General features: G+C 42.5%; 1 protein-coding gene across 3 annotated transcripts in view; it reads left to right on the plus strand.

The window, feature by feature from the left end:
• The window catches only part of CALCRL (calcitonin receptor like receptor), an 85768-nt gene extending 67266 nt beyond the window's left edge, over positions 1–18502 (plus strand). For 2 of the 3 annotated variants that reach the window (XM_064158177.1, XM_064158183.1), the window contains exons 11-13: positions 6041–6259; positions 6611–6652; positions 13525–18502. In XM_064158177.1, the coding sequence (XP_064014247.1) occupies positions 6041–6259; positions 6611–6652; positions 13525–13746 (483 nt within the window). In that variant the 3' untranslated portion in view covers positions 13747–18502. Of the gene's footprint in view, positions 1–6040; positions 6260–6610; positions 6653–9014; positions 9931–13524 lie in introns of those variants that run through there. The other variant, XM_064158184.1, reaches the window with a different exon arrangement.
• The last annotated feature ends 290 nt before the right edge of the window (positions 18503–18792 follow it).

Below are 18792 nucleotides of genomic sequence, written 5' to 3' on the forward strand. Positions count from 1 at the left end.
CACCACCACCTGGTAGTGTTCAGACCCACCCCTGGGGAGGGGTCAAGACCACCTGGGGTCAGGTTCAAGATCACTCCCCCCAGGATGCTTAACCCTGTACAGGCAGCAACAAAAGCGCCACACTGGAGTGCCAAAGGACAGACTTTGGCTTATTTAAGGAACTAACTCAGAAAGTTCCTTGGGAAACAGCCCTTAAAAACAGAGGGGTCCAGGAAGGTTGGACCAAGTTCATGACGGAACTCTTGAAGGCACAGGAGCAGGCTGTCCATTGTCCCAGAAGATAAGCTGATGAGGGAGGCAGCCAGACTGGATGAGCTAAGGGAGGCAAAACCCATTTAGAACTTAGACTGCCGCTGCTGTTAAGCAGAATAGAAAATGTTTCTATAAGTATATTAATGGCAAAAGAAGGGGCAAGAACAATCTCCACTCCTTACTAGATGGAGAGGGGAATATAGTAACAAAGGATGAGGAAAAAGCGGATGTACTTAACACCTTCTTTGCCTCAATCTTCACTAGTGGGACAGGTTGTCTCCAGGACAACTGGCCTCCTGAGTTGGCAGATGGAGTCAGGGACCAGTATACTCCCCCTGTAATCAAGGAGAAAGCAATAAGGGACCTGCTGAGCTACTTGGATCCTCATGAGTCCATATGACCAGGTGGGATCCCTCCTAAGGTGCTGAGAGAGCTGGCAGATGAGCTGACCAAGCCCCTCTCCATTATTTGTCAACAGTCCTGGCTCACTGGAGAGGTCCCCAGAGACTGGAAGCTGCCAATGTGATGCCCATCCATAGGAAGGGCCAGAATGAGGAAACAGGAAATTCCAGACCTGTCAGCCTGACCTCAGTGCCAGGCAAGGTGATGGAACAGGTCATCTTGAATGCCATCACAAAGCACCTACAGGATGGCCAAGGGATCAGGCCCAGCCAGCATGGGTTTAGGGAAGATGGCACCAGCCTGACCAACCTGATCTCCTTTTATGATAAGGTTCTTGCCTGGTGAATGTGGGGCAGGCTGTGGATATAGTCTACCTGGACTTCAGCAAAGCCTTTGACACCGTCAAAGGGCAACAAAGCTGGTGAAGGGCCTGGAACACAGCCCTGTGAGGAGTGGCTGAGGGGTGTGCAGCCTGGAGAAGAGGAGGCTCAGTGGTGATCTCATTGCTACCTGAAGGGAGGCTGTAACCAGGTGGGGGTCAGTCTTTACTCCCAGGCAACCAGCGACAGAACAATGGGACACAGTCTCAAGTTGTGCCAGGGGAGGTCTAGGCTGGATGTTAGGAGGAAGTTCTTCACAGAGAGAGTGATTTGCCATTGGAATGGGCTGCCGAGGGAGGTGGTGGAGTTGTCATCCCTGCAGGTGTTCAAGAAAAGACTGGATGAGGCACTTAGCGCCATGGTCTAGCTGATTGGACAGGGCTGGGTGCTAGGTTGGACTGGATGATCTTGGAGGTCTCTTCCAACCTGGTTGATTCTATGATTCAATGTCAATTGAGAAAGGACAAGCTGAGGTTAAAGATGTTAGATGAAATGCATGTGTTTAGGCTTTGTGAACAGAATCCTCATTTGCTTAAGCAGCTTGCTTGCCAGATACAATTTTCACACTTTACTAAGCATGACCTGCTTTAGAAGACGTTTAAGCAGCACTATTAAATTGCAGATTAGATAACAAGGGAGAAGACAGTGTTTCTACTTGCGGGAGCAATATCTCAAAGAACATAAAGGGGGCTGTCAGGTGGGTGCCAGGGAGAATTGGCAGAAGCCAGTGGGAATTGAACTCTTGTACATCACTGAAAGTCCAACAGTTACATAAACCTAACAATAATGCTGCTTTTATTGCCTTTGTTCTTATGTAATTGCCAGAGATCTCTGCCAAAAACACTGGAAACGGGAGCAAACGTAGGTTACATTTTGAATGGAGTTGTCTTCAGTTGGCCACTTAATTACAACTATTTGCCTAAGCAGCCACAGTTAAACAATGAAACAGTAGAGGGTGGTGTGAGTTTCTGCACTAGGAAAACGTTGGTCAAATGGAGGTGAGGAACAAAAGCAATGGGACCAAGTTGTGGTGAAAGCAGTAGTACTGTCAGTGTTGATTTCAGATGCGGCGGTGCCAGGGTGATTTTGTTTACACTGGCACACCTGACAGTAGAGTTTGGTTTAGTTATGCCATTGTTTATATAAATAATGTTACAGGGATGTTTATTGTGCCTTATAATAATGTTATGTGTTAGTGTCTTAGACTTTGAAACCCTGTAAAAGATACAAACTCTTTTAGCAGAAGTGTACTCAGTGAGCATATACTAGAAAGAAGTGCAGGAGCTCCTGGCTTTGGCATAGACAATGTCATAATCACTTCAAGCTGGAGTCAGTAGTTGTGAGTTTAGAAGCTGAAGGCTTAGTGTTTACGTGCCTAACTTTGGAAATGCCCACAGGCCAGGTATAAAACTTTACTTGATGAGCACACAGAGGAACTCAGCCCAAGCAATCCCGGCTCAAGCTGGCTAAGATCTGATGCTGCATGACTACATTAAACCCTATGCAATGACTGCCAGGCAGTGTCTAAGAGTATCCATATTCTGTGAGCTAAGAATGGTTTGTTTTGTCATCCTCAGCAAAAATTCAACTACATAGAATTATAGGATCATAGAATGGGTTGGGTTGAAAGGGACTTCCAAAGGTCCTCTAGTCCAAGACCCTCTGCAGGGACATCCTCAACTAGATCAGGTTGCCCAGAGGCCTGTTGAGCCTGACTTTGAATATTTCCAGGGATGGGACCCCAACCATGCCTCCCTGGGTAACCTGTTCCCTTGTGCCACTACCTTCAGAGAAAAGAACTTGTTCCTAACATCCAATCTTCTCTAGTTTAAAGCCATCACTCCTATCACTACTTTGGAAATAGTCTCTCTCCATCCCTCTTGCAAGCTCCCTTCAGGTACTGGAAAGTTGTTACCAGGTCCCCCTGGAGCCTTCTCTTCTCTAGGCTAAACAACCCTGGAGAAGAGAATGGTAGTAAGCATTACCATACTGCTTATCACAAAGTCAACATGCAGAGATGTAGAACTGTCAAGGATCTGAGAGATGAATCCAGAAACTGCAGCAACTACTGATGTAAAAGCTCAGCTAAGCTCACAGCCACTCTGAAGGCAGAACCTAAATTCTCCATAGGTCCCAGTGTTGGTACTAACAGTTCTTTTTCTTTGGGAATGCGTTCTCTGCCTTTGTTTCTGTCTCTGGTCTTTTGCTGAGTTCATTTGTCAGGTCACTGTGGAGCTGCCAGCATTTTACTCTGTGTGTTCACGCTGCAGCTAGCACGAAGGACGACTCTGGGGCTTCACAAACCAGCACAGGCAGTCTGATGCTAATGCATATGCAAGTAGTTCCACTGACCTACTTCTGCCTAAATGTGAAACAAACTTGCTACCTGCCTGAAATCTGTTTTCATCATTTTAAGAACCTTCTGGTTATAAAATACAGTTTGACCTGTATTTGTGACAGAAGAGATAGACACATCCCCAACTGGGGCAACAAGCTTTTACTGACGCGCAGGCTTGTTCTTCTCTGTCCTCTGATTGGCCTTGTTCATCTTTTCTGTTTGTTTGTTCTGATGGGCAAGTAGAACCTTTAGTAACATTCTGTGTGTTTCAGCATGTTGTAAATAAAATAGTTTGCTGGGTGGTATTTTAGTCCTGCAGTGCATCTCTTATTTTCACTTAGCATGCAAGGATGGTGCTGTTGGCCAAAACATGAGAGGGATGAAAATGCTGTATTTGAGACATGCTGATGTTCAGTAAGTAGATATAAGAAGGATTAAATTTAGAAATGGAGGAAGGAATTATTGTCTGTATGTACTATAGGAAGTTGGATGAGGATCATGGGCTGCATAAAATCTACATAAATCCCTTGAGAAAGAATCAGAAGACCTTGGTTGCTTAAACAAAGCTTAGAGGTAGTTGGAGACTTCCAGGAGAAATTCATGCAGTAGTTTCCTGTGTAAAACAATTTCCTGCTAAAATGATTTAAATAGCATGTAAGTGAAATATAAATAACATCACATATCTGTCAGGGCCCTTGTTGCTATAACAATGCACAGCTGTTTATCGTGAAAGCCTTCACCGACATGAAAGAATTCTGCCAGTGTTGTGGAGGACATGGTGACAGGCATGGTCTGAAATGGCTTCCTGGCTTGCATTTGTCCTGCACGGAGACAGAGGCCTCCCTCCCAGACCACCAATTCCTAGGCCTTTTAGAAGGGAGCTGTCCGTCTCCATCCGATGGCTTCTTCCCCTGTCTGTAACTTTTGTCTCTAGATGTTGACAATAATGGAATATGGAAGCAGAGCTAGGACCATGCTCTAGGTCTGCCAGCCACAGTGGGTCCTAAACAGTACCTATCTTGCCACAGTGCCCTTGGGCAAGGTAATAGGACTGGCTGAGCTCCCTAGGTCTCTTCTAGCTTTAGTTTCTGTAAGGGGCTGCCATTATTGTAGGATCACAGGATGTCAGGGGTTGGAAGGAACCCAAAGAGATCATCAAGTCTAACTCCTCTGCCAAAGTAGGACCTCGCTCATGTCATAGAAGAATGCATCCAGACAGGCCTTGAAAGCCTCCAGAGAAGGAGACTCCACAACCTCTCTGAGCAGCCTGTTCCAGTGCTCTGTGACCCTTACAGTAAAGAAGTTCCCCCTTGTGTTGAGCTGGAACCTCTTGTGCTGCAGCTTACATCCATTGCTCCTTGTCCTACCCTAGAGAGCAAGTGAGCATAGCCTGTCCCCCTCATCCTGACCCCCAGCCCTCAGATATTTATAAACATTTATTAAATCCTCTCTCAGTCTTCTCTTCTCCAGACTAAAAGCCCCAAGTCCCTCAGCTGTCGTCATCAGGCAGTGTTCCAGTCCCCTAGACGTCCTCATAGCCCTCCAGTGCACCTTCTCCAGCAGATCCCTGCCCCTCTTAAACTGGGGAACCCAAAACTGAATGCAGTACTCAAGATAGGGTCTCACCAGGGCAGAGTAGAGGCAGAGGAGAACCTCCCTTGGTTCTGGCACTTCCTTGGAGTGGCTGGACACACTCCTCTTAATATACCCCAGGATTCCATTGGCCTTCTTGGCCACAAGGGCACATTGCTGTTCCATGCACAACTTATTATCCACCAGCACTCCCAGGTCCCTCTCTACGGGGCTGCTCTCTAGCAGATCACCTCCCAACCTGTACTGGTGCAGTTTATTAATCCTACCCTGGGTGTGCATAGGGTGTAGTCATCTCTAACACTGCTTTTGTTTGTTTGTCTTAGGCTGTGGGATAACTGTGTGTAGTAGTTTTGTGGTTGCTTGCAGTGAGTGCTCACAGCTTGAAAGATCCAGTCTGCATAGCTTTGATTTCAGTTAGGGTGACACTGAATGAACAAGAAAAGCCTTTGTCGCTAGAGAAACCAAGTTCTGCAGCACATGAGCATGATACGAAGCACTTGCTCAGCATTTGCAGCGCTGCTGAATGACCCAGAAATCACCCATTGGCCACTGTATGAATGTTCTACCTGCTGTTTGTTTACGAGAGCCTACAGCTCCTGGAAGCAGCATTTTAACTGCAGTGAGATTTGGTTTTTTTTCTATTTTTAAAACTTCTGAGTCTTTTCTATAAATTTGCCACACTCATATTTGAAACATTGAAAGAAAGGGAGCTTTTTGAAGAACCATATTTCAGTGCAAAAAAGGAAGAATCTCATCCTCTTGCTTGACCAACCTGGAAGAGTGTCATTATTTGAAAAACCTGATCACTGACCTATGATGGCAGAAAGTAAAGGGTGTAGGCTGCTAATGCTGAAGATGATCTGGATGGACACCTGCTTAGCAAGACAGAGGAATGGATGTGGATAGCCTAGTTTCAGGTATGGAAAGATGTTTTCAAAGAGTTTGGACCCATGTTTGTTGTATAATCACAACGCTATTCATCTAGTGTGAGTTTTGATGAGTTTCTGGGTTGTCTCACAAAACCACATGGGATGATTTTTCAGGCTGTCTTCAATTTTGTTTTCTTTTCCAACAGGTGAATCTTTTCTTCCTGCTAAACATCGTTCGTGTGCTCATAACCAAGCTGAAAGACACCCATAAGGCAGAATCCAACCTGTACATGAAAGCAGTGAGAGCTACCCTGATTCTTGTGCCGCTCCTTGGTATTGAATTTGTCCTGTTTCCGTGGCGACCAGAGGGACGGATTGCTGAGGAAGTTTATGACTATGTGATGCACATCCTCATGCACTACCAGGTAGGAAGCATTAAACAGGTTTTTGCTCATTTGAGCTAGATAGTGGGTGGCATGTGATGCAAATGAGGAGAATTGGTGGTGGTGGTTTAATTTGGAAAGACCTTTATGGAACATTCTTATCACTTTTTTCAATGATGCTGAATTTCCATGTCTTAAAGGAAAAAAACACCATGGTAGATCACTGGCCCAGTACTTCTAAGTCATCTCTTTATAGAGCTTTTTCACCACAGTTAGATTCATACCACATTTTCTGTAGCTGAATTCTGTCAGAAATCTCTCCTTATCTCATTGGACCTGGGACAAATTCCTATGCATCTGAAATAAAGCCAAATATTTCTTTTTATTTTACAGGGCCTGCTGGTGGCTACAATTTTCTGCTTCTTTAATGGAGAGGTAGAGTAACAGTTTTTAATACTTCTGTGCTCCTTTCTCTGTTTTGTGTCAGCAAATGGATAGATGTAAAACAAATTCTAAATCCAAATTTGTCAGGTAAAAATAATTAAAATAATAATAATGATCTGGCTGCCAAGAGCAGAGTTTGGTAAAAACTATGCCACTCTTAGTGGCATCATGAAAGCACTTCCAGACTGCCTCTTGTGCTGAGCAATATGCTTGTGTCTTGTTTATAGAAGAATTTGAAGGCACTTGTTACTTGGATATCAATTCTCAGTGAATAACATATAAGAGTACAACGTAACTCAATATCCAAAAGGTACATTTGTGTCTCTTAGAACCTGTATAGCATCTGCTATGCTGGTGAGTCACTGCGCTTGGTCTTTCTGCAGCAGGAATAGAGCATATTGCAAGTATTTTGCTGTGCTGGGGTACTGTTGTCTGATGACAGTTCCTTGGGAGACTTCTAGGCTGAAATTTGCAAAAACATTTTTTAGCTCTGCTGAAAATTATCATTCCAAAAATCAGAACTTTAAAGCTTATGGGCTTGAATAAGAAGTGCATTTTCAAGGAACCATTATCAATCAACTCTAGGAAGAAACTCCCTTATTGTTACGTGAGAGGATTGTGTTATATTTCAGTGGTGTGTGGTACTGATCCTGTAGATGAGAACTAGCTGTGCTGTTACTTTGGATAGATCTTGGTCCTGTGACCTTCATCTAGAAACTCTGTCCCCCAAGCTGTAGTGAGCACATTTAGAGGGCCTTACAGTGTCAGAAAAGCCAAAAAATAGACCTACAAATCAGTAATCTGGCTCTTGCTTACAAAAACCCAACCCCAAAGCAAACAAAAACACCCCACCAAAAACCAAATGGATACTTTTGCAACACTTTTGGCAGAAGGACAGTTGCAGTGCTACACATCTGTTTGTTCTACATCCAGTGCAGTTGCAGTGTGTGGCTGTAAGCAGATGTGTGGGAGTAGCCAGATGTTTTCAAGTGACTGAGCCCTTAGTTGCTTTCAGCAGATGTTATGAAGCTGTATCAGTGTGCTTATGTAATGGTACTGCACAGTCACTTTGACTTACAGGTAAAGAGCTGTCTAATACCAGGGTCCATTCATCCAGGTCCTTCTTCCTCCTCTTTCTAAGTCTGAAGCTGACTGAATTGCAGTGAAACTACTGGGGGGGTTCAAGGTTTATCCCCTTCCCTAAATGTTTAAGTTTTGGTGATTTGAAGTTTTTCTGCTAAGGAGGTGAAAAAGATGAGGAGAGGCTTTGTCACTGTTTTGTGGGCATTGAACAATGCTTTGGATCCCTGCTTATATATTTGATTCAAAGCAGAACACACTGTTAAGAGCTCTGGCTCTGATCTAATCACTTGCTCGCATCCAGCAGTGATACTTCACACACTTTCCCTTCCAATTTTGTAGTTTGGACTAAATCAAACAAAGCATTTGTGCTGCTCCAGTGCAAAAAAAACCAACCAGTCGGGGGGAACCCTTGAAATCTCTGCAATTTCTATGAAACAACATTGTCCACTTCTCAGCTCTGTCTTTTCATCCTTGTGGAACTTCTGAGACCTCTTTATAATATAAAGTCAAACCCCTAATTGTAAAAATGTGGTAGAATTGGTAAGAATTGTGTCTTAATATTCCATTGTTACAAAGTTTCCTTTTTTTTAACATGTTCTCTGCTGTTGTGTGAGAAAAGCAAACCTGAGTCATCCTCAGTTTCCTCAGTCTATCATGGTCCGATCAGGGCTAAAAGATGAGCTCTTCCACAGCTCTAAAAATGGTAACAGATTAATCACTTCTTGAATATCTGCCAGCAGGATGCTGCTAAAAAGGAGTTTTAGCCATTTAAGCATTGGTTAATTCAGACATTTCATTTTTAGGACCTATGCCTTGACTTTGGCAAACATACTTGTTTGTATTTGTTCTCTATAGATTGGAAATTCCTGCTTTTTAAACCAGTTTTGGGTTTAGTGCTTCGATGCCAACAGCAGCCTTCCAGTACCTGAAAGGAGCCTGCAAGAAGGATGGAGAGAGACTGTTTACGATAGCCTTCAGTGATAGGACAAGAGGCAATGATTTGAAATTGGAGAAGAGTAGATGTAGACTGGACATTAGGAACAAGTTCTGCACTGTGAGGATAGTGGAAAACTGGAACAGGTTGCCCAGGGAGGTTGTTGGGGCCCCATCCCTGGAGATATTCAAGGTGAAGCTTGACAGAGCTCTGTTTAACCTGATCTAGTTGAGGATGTCCTTGCTGATTGCAGATGGGTTTCGACTAAATGACCTTTGGAGGTCTCTTGCAATCCAAACCATATGATTCTATTCACTTTGTTGTTTTTTTTTTTAGACCTTATTCAAGGAGGGACTTCTTGAGCTTCATAGAGCTCTATGAACAGCTGCATCAGCAAGGAAATCCATGGGGAGAATGGCAGTCTAGTTAGGAAGAATGTCTGCACAGCAGCAAACGTGTTTCCTTTGTCCCCTATGAGATTCTGCTCCTGGCATGCCAGCCTGCAGGCACGTGGGTGTTCTCTTGCCGTTACAGACTCTTGCTGTCATGCCAGTGCCTGAAGAAAGCCTGCAGCTGTGGCTTAGCGCTATGAACAAGGTGCTGCTGTCTCATCACCTGTTCCAGCAATGCCTCCTTGGAGACTGAGCAAGGGGAGAGGCAGCAGAGAGGCATTAATATTTATCTGCAGCAGGTCTATGCTGAATATTGATGCTGGAATCAGCACTGACAGTGGGGCAAGGAGTTTTCCAGTGGGACATTGACAATTAAGCATACTAAAAGCTAGCTGTTAGCACTTCCCAACTGCTGCTTCCTGTTAATGTTTTCTCTACCAGAAGCCAAGCCCTGCTCAAGTGTAGTGGCTTGCAGGACATTTCTAGCAAAAAAAAAAAAAAAACAGGAATAGAAGTAGTCTGCTAGCAGAGAGCTCTGGAGAACAGGAACCAGGAAATGTAAGAAAAATAGCTGGTATGTCCTGCTGCCTGTAGCTGAGGGTCATCTCCAGATAGCTTGATCAGTGCAGCCAGAGAATGTCTGTCAAATCCAGTTCTAGCAGGGACTGTGGCTGTCTGCCCCAAACTCCCAACAGACAAGGGCATCTTAACCTTTATCTCCTGTGGCAGGGCTTCCCTAAGGACGCTGGGTGACAGGCTGCAGCCAGAGGTAAAGCTTGTCCTAGCTCTCTGGTAAATCAGTGGAAAGATTTCTGGTGATCTGTTAACAACAGGTGCTAATAAATGACCCATGTTATCCATGTAGTGTTTGGGTTTTTCCTTTCCTTCCACTGGCCTATAGCAACCTTTCAGTACAGATTGTGGCCTCAAGTCTGCAGGATTCTACAATCCCTTTTTCAGCAGGAGAGGTCGGTGGTGGCATGGGGTGTTGTGTTCTTGTTGGTTGCTGAGCTGCTGAATTTGTGCTACTGTTGAGCATCGATCTCTAGCATGTTAAAGAGCTGATGAGAAGGAGCCCTTAATGAAAACTCATCAAAGAGAGACATTATCAGATAAAAAGGTGAGAAAGCAAGAAGCTCCCAGCTGCAACTGTCATCTCTATTGCTGACTGAGAAATACACCTCGAGCTGTTACTTTACTTTGTGCCGTTAAATGTGTTGGTTTTTACCCTTTCTGATAACAAAATACTACCTCTCCTGATCTAAAACAGCTCCATGCAACGTCTCAAAGCTGGGGAAAGTTCTGTTTTTACTTCAAGGGTAGAGGTGCCTATGATTAAAGAGAGGATAATTACTAGCCAGTCTTCTGTGAATGATTGATTGGATGGCTTAGAGGAGGCTGAAAGACAGTAATAATAAAGGAAAGGCTGTGACACCCTGCAAGAAAAGAGCTGTGGGGCCAGAGGTGAGATACTGAGTCAGCAGTAATGGAGAGGCTGTGGGAAAGATGCCAGAAACACTTGGCTTGGTTCGAAGTGCTCCAGGGGAGCAGGATGGGCGCTGGAGCGGGCACAGAGGAAGTGGTGTTTACCCGTACAGGAAACATTGTAGCAAGCTGTCTCTGGCCAGAGAGGAAGTGAAAAAGAGGTTGATTTCTCCCTAGAAGCGGCTTGTAGGGGTACTGATGGCTGTCTTCAGCAATGGGTACTGACATCCCCTCCACATCTGGTTTACAAATAGCATCACCACTGGAAGTAAGACAAACTGAGAAGTATTACTGAGGCAGGTAGGAGGAGTGTGGGACAGGACCTGGGTGTGAGGCTTTTTTGCAACTTGGCAAGTCTAGTTTAATCCCAAACCCTGCCAATAGACTCCTTTAACCTTGGAGAAGCCATTGAGTTGCAGTTGCAGTCAACCCAACTCAAGTGCATCTTGTCTAAAGTGAGAATCACTCATTTGTTGTTTTTTTTTTCGTGTGTGTATATCTGCAGCAGACCACTAAGCTTAGAGAGGGAGTTGACTATGGAGAGAGAGAACTGGTGCTGGTCTCTTCTCACAGGCAAGCAGTGATAGAACAAGAGGGAATGGCCTCAAATCTTGACTGGGTAGGTTTAGACTGGACACTAGGAAACATTTTTTGACAGCAAGAGTGGTCAGGCATTGGAATGAGCTGCCCAGGGAAGTGGTGGAGTCACCAACCCTGGATGTGTTTAAAAGTCGTTTGGATGTGGTGCTTGGGGATGTGGTCTAGGGTGAACCTTGTAGAGTAGGGTTCTGGAGTCAACTTGGCGATCCTGTGGGGTCTTTTCCAACCGGAATGCTTCTGTGTGATTCTGGGAATAAATATTACATGGCTTAGTGATGTGCATGGATCAATCTCTATGCTTTAAAGATAAATTCCAAGCTTCCTTCTTGGAAAATACGGAATTGTGATAATGCCTCCTCTTGTGGCTTTGAGGCATGACCAGAAATGTGTTCACGTCATGAACAGCTTCAAGGCTATAGATTGCTATGCCATGCAGATTAATTCACCACAACCTTCCTGTGATGAAACAAGAACTCTCCATTTAGTCTGGGCAGAAATACAGAATGTGGGTATGGAGAACACTAAGATCAGGTACTCAGAAGTATTTAAGACACCTGATTAGTCCAGTGGTTGTAGATTTGCGTTTAGATGTTTGGAGTGGATTGGCATGGTTTCATGAGCAGTCAACAAGCATCTCCTTTGGCCAGGAACTCTAATTGCTTGTGTTACTCATTTGACACTGATTACCTTATCCTTTTATATTTTTTAAAGGATTTTGAGAAGTATAAAGTTCTCCTTTAAGCAAAGGCTTCTGATACCAGACTGCAGGAAGTCTAAAACCTACATCCCTTTTCTATTTATTTTTACTTTTCATAATTTAAACCAAAGTAAAAATAGACAAAAGAAGTGCTTGTGTTAGGGAAATATAAAGCAAACACAAAAGAAACCTTGAAGATATATGGAAAATCCTAAAAATATTTATTCACTCTATCACTGTTTAACTGGGGGAAACACTGGTCCCTGGTTAGTTCTTGTACGTAATAAAGTCTGCAGTTCAAGAAAGATATTGAGGGGCTGGAGCGATTCCAGAGAAGAGACTGGACTGGAGGGGAAGGCTGATGAGGAGAGAGGCTGAGAGAGCCAGGATTGGTTAGTGTGGAGAAGAGGACACTCAGAGGGGACCTAATCACACTCTACAACTACCTGAAGGGAAGTTGTAGTAAAGTGGGGGTCAGGCTCTTCTCCCGGGCAACTTGTGACAAGATGATAGGGCATGGCCTGAAGCTGTGCCAGGGGAGGTCTAGGTTGGATGTTAGGCAGCACTTCCTCATTGGTCACTGAAATGGACTGCCCAGGGAAGTGGTGGAGTCACTGTTCCTGCAGGTGCTTAAGGAGCAATTGGATATGGGCCTTAGCGACATGGTCTGGTCAATGTGGTGGCATTAAGTCTGGACTTGATGATCTCGGAGGTCTATTCCAGCCTCAATGATTCTGTGAAATGATGCTCATGCTTGTGAATGAGGCCTGTAGTTAGGGCACGGTGCTGGGTAAATGTCTGTGTACCCCCCAGTGCTTGTGGAAGGTCAGTGCCTTGCCAGTATGTGCAGGGACAGTTTGTGTGCAGAGTCTGGCTGAAGAGGATTTTTTTTTTAACGTTAAAAATAAATCTGAAAGCACAACGAGAGTCACTGCTACCATTCTTAGCATTCCTCACTTGGCATCGTCTCTGAAATACTCATTCCATTTGAATTTCATGAATGTGACACTTCATCAACCCAGTATGCACAGGTGTTTAACCATATTGTAGGAGAGGAAGGCTGCCATAAACGTAACATCCTTTCAGAGGGGACATGTAAACCAGCTGGGGCCTGTGGCTATTTTATCAGCTGTATTTTTAACCCTGGTAGAAACAGAGTTCAGGGAAAGTGGTCTTGTACTCACTTGATTAAGGTACAGTCAGAAACTGGGAAAGGCTTACTTGTGTGCCAGAACAATGGCAAATATAGTTTCTTGAGAGTAAAAGAAGCTGCTGATATGACCTTTGGAAAAATCAGGGTGAAGAGAAATGACCTTTTTTCACCTGTAAATCTTGATCTGTCCACTCAGGACTTCAGTCCACAGAGGAGAACGCAGAGAATTCTGCTGCTGCTCCTGTAAACTCTGCTTCTCTTGAGCAGCTGGTACACTGGAGGAGTTGTACAGGGTCATTATTTCACACCAAAGTGGCCAAAGAACAGCACCTCCTGGAACTGTAAAACTTTCAGAACACCTGTGTTATAGGTCAACTGTGGCCACCTCCGTTTTCCAGGATTACTGAGCCTTGCTTCTTAATGAGCTCCGCCATGTTTGGCATGTGCCATGTCACTCTCACTTCAAATAACAACCCTCACAGGTGGTTCATGTGCACATCTTTGTGTTTTCTGGCACAGGTCCAAGCTGTTTTGAGAAGACACTGGAATCAGTACAAAATCCAGTTTGAGCACAGCTTCAGCCACTCGGACGCCATGCGCACGGCTTCCTACACTGTGTCAACGATCAGCGACGTCCAAGGATACAGCTACAACCACGACTGCACCAGTGAACATTTAAATGGGAAGGGCTACCACGACATGGAGAGCGTTGTGCTAAAGCCAGAAAAGCTATATGGGTGACCACCTAAGGCTCAGCACACCTGGCAGGCTTGGCCCCCTAAGCTCCAAGTTTGAGTGAGTGACTTCATGGCCAGAAGATTTTGCCTAACTTGGGATATGTTATTCTCCTGAATGATGCAAACTAAACCAACTCCTTTCTTACATGTATGTATGTATTTGCATATATACATATGTTTATTTCTATGCATCTCTGTAGTATGGACATCTGTACATATATATCTATATATGTATGTGCATTTTGTATGAGGATACAAACTTTGCCTCTTCAGTTTCTACTGTGTAGACAAAGTTGGCAATTTTTTTGTACAAAAGGGAATCAATGAAGGATTTCATACTTTGAAGGATTTCTTGCTTTCTTTGAAGGATTTCTTATTTTCTTGGCAGTTTATACGACTGTTGTGTTGAAGCCACTTCGTTTGCCTGTAGAGTGTAAATAGCACACTGTGTTGTCTTAATTCAACCTAAACCAGAATGAAGTAGTTAAAGTAGGTGCAATAATAACAATAGATTGTGCAGATTAATTTTCTGCTCAGCATTTCACTGCTGAAAAAGCCCAACAGGTAGTCTGAGATAGCAGACAGATGGTTTTGATCTGGCCAGTTTGTTTTATGCACTATTTGAAACCAAGCATAGGGACAGCAGTGCAAGTCTGAGACTTTCCTCACTTCCATACTGCACTGTAATACTTTACAGAAGCCTTTAAGCAAGTTTATTTAAATTATATATATATATATATATATATATATATATATGTGTATATATATAGAGAGAGAGTGTCTTCTTCTCAGGCATGGGGAAGTTTCTCACTGGCTCTACCACAGAAACGATGGCTGAGGCCTGACACTAGAAGGAGTAGTAATAACTTGGGTAACAGTAGATCCTTCCAGACACTAACTCATAACTGAAGCTGATGGAATTTAGCTGTCTGCTTTAGGAATTTATTCAGCTGGGAATAGATCACATACAGAATTTGTTGTAGCCATGTTGTTGTTCTGGTATATTTTTGTTACCCTGGCCCTATGCTTGATAATTTATTCCTTCATTCTTGGGACAAAGTTTTGATTAATGTTGTGACTTTTATTTTTGTCTGAGACAAGGATGCAGGACTGAATTAAGTGCCCTCAAAACCAGTCTGTCAGATTCAGACTAATCAAGCAAACTGATGCTAATAATTTCTGTCATTGCAAAATACAGTATAAACATTGTATGATAAAGGTTCAGAACTTTATGGCTTGAGAATTTCAGTATTATTTTGCAGTCCTTGATTCTGAATCTCCATCTCAGTTACTTAGCTTAGAACAATACTTTATCAGTTGTTTCTTTGGTCCTGCTGGTGAATCAAGGTCTCGCTGACAATGAGAAGGCTGTCAGGATGGTGTTGAGAAAATGTCTGTTACAGCAATATGGGATTTTGTACCTCTTTCTAAAGTGGAATGGCAGAAATACTCAAGAATGCAGGTGTGATGATATGAGGTGAGTTCAGAAAAATCTTATCTGCAAAATAAACAACTTTTATGATTTTTAGTAAGATTTTTCTGACAAGTCTGCTCCAAACATGGAAAAAAACACAAAGCACAAGACAAGTAGATGCTGGAGTGGACAGATCGTGATGATAATTAATGTACTTCTGATGCATGTAAGGTGAAAAGTAAAAGAAGGACAATTCTGATACTGCTTCAGTTTTAGCTCCTAGCATTTTTATATGAACAACTTGATTTTAACATGTAAATGTTTTTATTAATAGCCTTTTTGTAAGCTTTATGAGCAGGAGGTTAATTTGCTGTCGCAGCCATTATTGGTTTGGCTTTATAAGGCTTTAAATGCTTTGTACTTGCAAATGGTGTGAACTTACCATATTCTACCTTTCCATAGTTCTTTAGAGTGCTTTTGTCTAGAGTTTGAATGTAGAAAGTGTTATAATAATCATTAATTCCACTATCTAGACTCTCAGCTAGGATGCACAACTCAGGATCTCAGTTCTTCTCTAAGGCTGGCAGGTTGATTGACAGAAATGATCTGAAAATCAGTTGGATTCTGTACTTCAGGTAGTGTGAAATCTGGCAATCAGACCTCATGGGCTCTTAAGCTGCAGGAATACAGTAATAGTGTTGGCTACAACGTGCTTAGGAAGGAAGTTCCAACTCTGCCTTCTGATCTGTGTAGTGTTAAAACTTGTGCAATATTCTGAAAACAGGAGTGGTGCAGGTAAAACCAGCTCTTGTGGAGCACCTCTACACCTGGGGGAACAGACCATCAACTGGCATAGATCTGTCTTGAGTTCCATTTTCAGAATCGGTGGGTACTGGCTCCAAATCAAAGACCAGGCCGGGCCTTGTCCAGATAAAAATGCTCTGAAGTCCCTTATTATCAGACAGTTATTTCAATGGTACCTGGTGAGCAGTCATCACTAAAACTCGTGATGGTTTAGAGTGTGATACAACGTTAGATGGGAATTAAGCTTCCTTCTCATGCAGGCAGTTCAGAGTTAACATGCTATGAATTTTTATCATTTAATGCAAAGTACTGCTTGCTAGTTGCTTCCTGTCCTCTCTTAGGGAAACTTGTCATGGTAATTTAGGAAGGAAAGCTGTTTTTCCATAGAAATCATCATTCTTGTAGGCGAGCAGTCAGGGCGTACTTCTCTGCACAAGTTTGTACTATGGAAAGGAAACACACATCCAGCTGGATGTGCAGGGAATGTTTGTGGCTGTGATATAGGAGAGCTACATTTTCCCACCCTCATGAGGTTAACTAACCTATTCTTGTCTTGCATTGGAAAACAAACTCCATCTTTTGTCTTGCTACCTCACCTTTCTTAGTTCCTACTCAACAAAGAGAAGGGTCTGCTTCTTAAACTAGATTGCTGCCAAAATAAGTTAAAGTCAAATCCTTATGCTGATATGTCACAGTTTATTTCCTGCCTCAGCGGATTTTGTAGTCCTTATCTGTATTCGCTGAGATGGAAGTAAATTCTATTTTGGTGGGGCTGTGAGATGCCTTTGAACATGCAGTTATCTATTATTACCTGCTCTTTATTGGTTTGTTAGTGAGGACTTACTGTATGAACTTGCAGGGACTACAGAAATACTTGTCCTGTATTTGGTCTCTATAATACCAGCACATTAGTATTGTAGGAGAGGGAATAGCTCTTTTTAATGCTACTGTTTCAATTGATGAAACATTTCATGGCAGGGTCCCCTCCCTTGTTTGTTGTTTGGGTTTTTTGGTTGCATTTATGCTATGTATTATTCCATTGTGATGATCTGCTACAGTATTTGGCTTTAGAAATGCTGCAACATGTACTCCTTGTCATGATATGAAGCATTTGGGCTGGACACCAGACAACATTCAATTATTATACTATGTAAATAAGATTAATAGAAGCTATAGCACTGTATTTATTGCTTACACTAGGAATGAAATGGAACAAATGTGAAGTTGTTTTTTGATTGTGCTTTATTTTCCTTTTGTTTATATGACTCTTCAAGCATTTTAATTGCTGAAAGAAGTATTATATTTGTGATCAATAAACTGTTACTCTATTATGAAGTAACAAAGATGACCTAAACTAGCTTTTCACACATCCTGCTCATGTGTTAATTAAATGTGAACCCAGGGAGAAAATCATTACATAGAGTTACTAACCATTTCTCAGTTTTTCAGTGTTTGTCTATTTAATATTTAGTTTTTCAATGCATAGTGAAGTATTCCACAGTAATATAAAAAGGCAGCATGCACTTAAAATTATTTACTCGAGTTTTATTTCTTGTCTCCAGGATCTGACTTTTGATAACAACTTATTAGTACTTACATTAAGAAGCTAAATTTTCTGTTCCATTGTGAGCTGGCAGCAGAGACAAGATGAAATGAGATTCATCTGTCTTCTTAGTTCCATCAGTGTAGGTGGAGCCCCTCCCAGCATGGTGTTCAACCAAATCTCAACTGAAGAGACCTACAGAACAAAACAGGTTCTGCACAGATAACTACAAGAAGCAAATAGATCTCTATTTTAGGTTTACAAACAGATGTGGTTTGTGGCTATTAACCAGCTCATAACCATGAAAGCAGCCCAGTACTGCACTTAGCTTGAATTCCCTCGTTTCAGAGGTTTGGGTTACAAATGAACACATTCCTTTCTGTCTTGTATCACAAGTTAGCACAGAAATCTTCAATCAAGGGTGAAAAAACTCCAAACTAACACTTGGTAATTTATTTGCTATACCTTGAGTTGCCATCACCCTACGCTCTTAATTCCACATGGGAATTAACCTGGGACAGACAGAAATAGATCTGGAAATCTCACCTTAGCTGATGATAACTGAATTTTCATTCTGTTGAGTTGTGATACAGTAGTTAAACTGCAACAAGCTGGACTGACCAGTTCACTTATTTTTTTATATACTTCTGATTTTCAGAAATCACATGAGTATATATTAGTACATACTATATACCAAACCACACCTCAGTGTCCATGTGGAAAAGCTGAAATACAGATTAGGTGCTTAATTACTGATGCAGCTTCTGTCCAAGGGATGGATAAAAGTTGTGCTTAGGACACAGAGTAATGGAGAACTGCAGTGAGTTGGCAGCTCTGGAAGAAAAAAATTACAAAAAGACCCCAGCAGCTACTTTTTCCCTTGACAATAAAAGCGTGAATGTGATTAAGTGCTCACAAGAATAAGTAAAGGGCTTGTTATTATTACCCTGTTTAAAAAACAGTTAAAGACTATGGAGAATAAAGACTATTTTGAAAATATTCCATGTGTTCTGCTAGTCTGCTACAGAGTCCAGTCACAATCAAAGCAGTTCTAATACAAAGTTTTACCTTTTTATAGTTATCAGATTCTAAAAACATGCAAAGAAAATACAAAATTCGCTTTCAACTATTGGACAAAATACATAACAATGTGAATAATTCCCATTGCTAACACTGAGCCTGCAGGCTGCTCTGCAGCATGGTGGAGATCAAGTAACAGCATTAAAAGGAACAGAATTTAAATTAAAGCCCTAGTGACCATGAGTAAGCTTCTTTGTAGCTGTGTTGGA

This window comes from Pogoniulus pusillus, chromosome 2 (genome assembly GCF_015220805.1).
Source record: "Pogoniulus pusillus isolate bPogPus1 chromosome 2, bPogPus1.pri, whole genome shotgun sequence".
NCBI classification, from domain to species: domain Eukaryota; kingdom Metazoa; phylum Chordata; class Aves; order Piciformes; family Lybiidae; genus Pogoniulus; species Pogoniulus pusillus.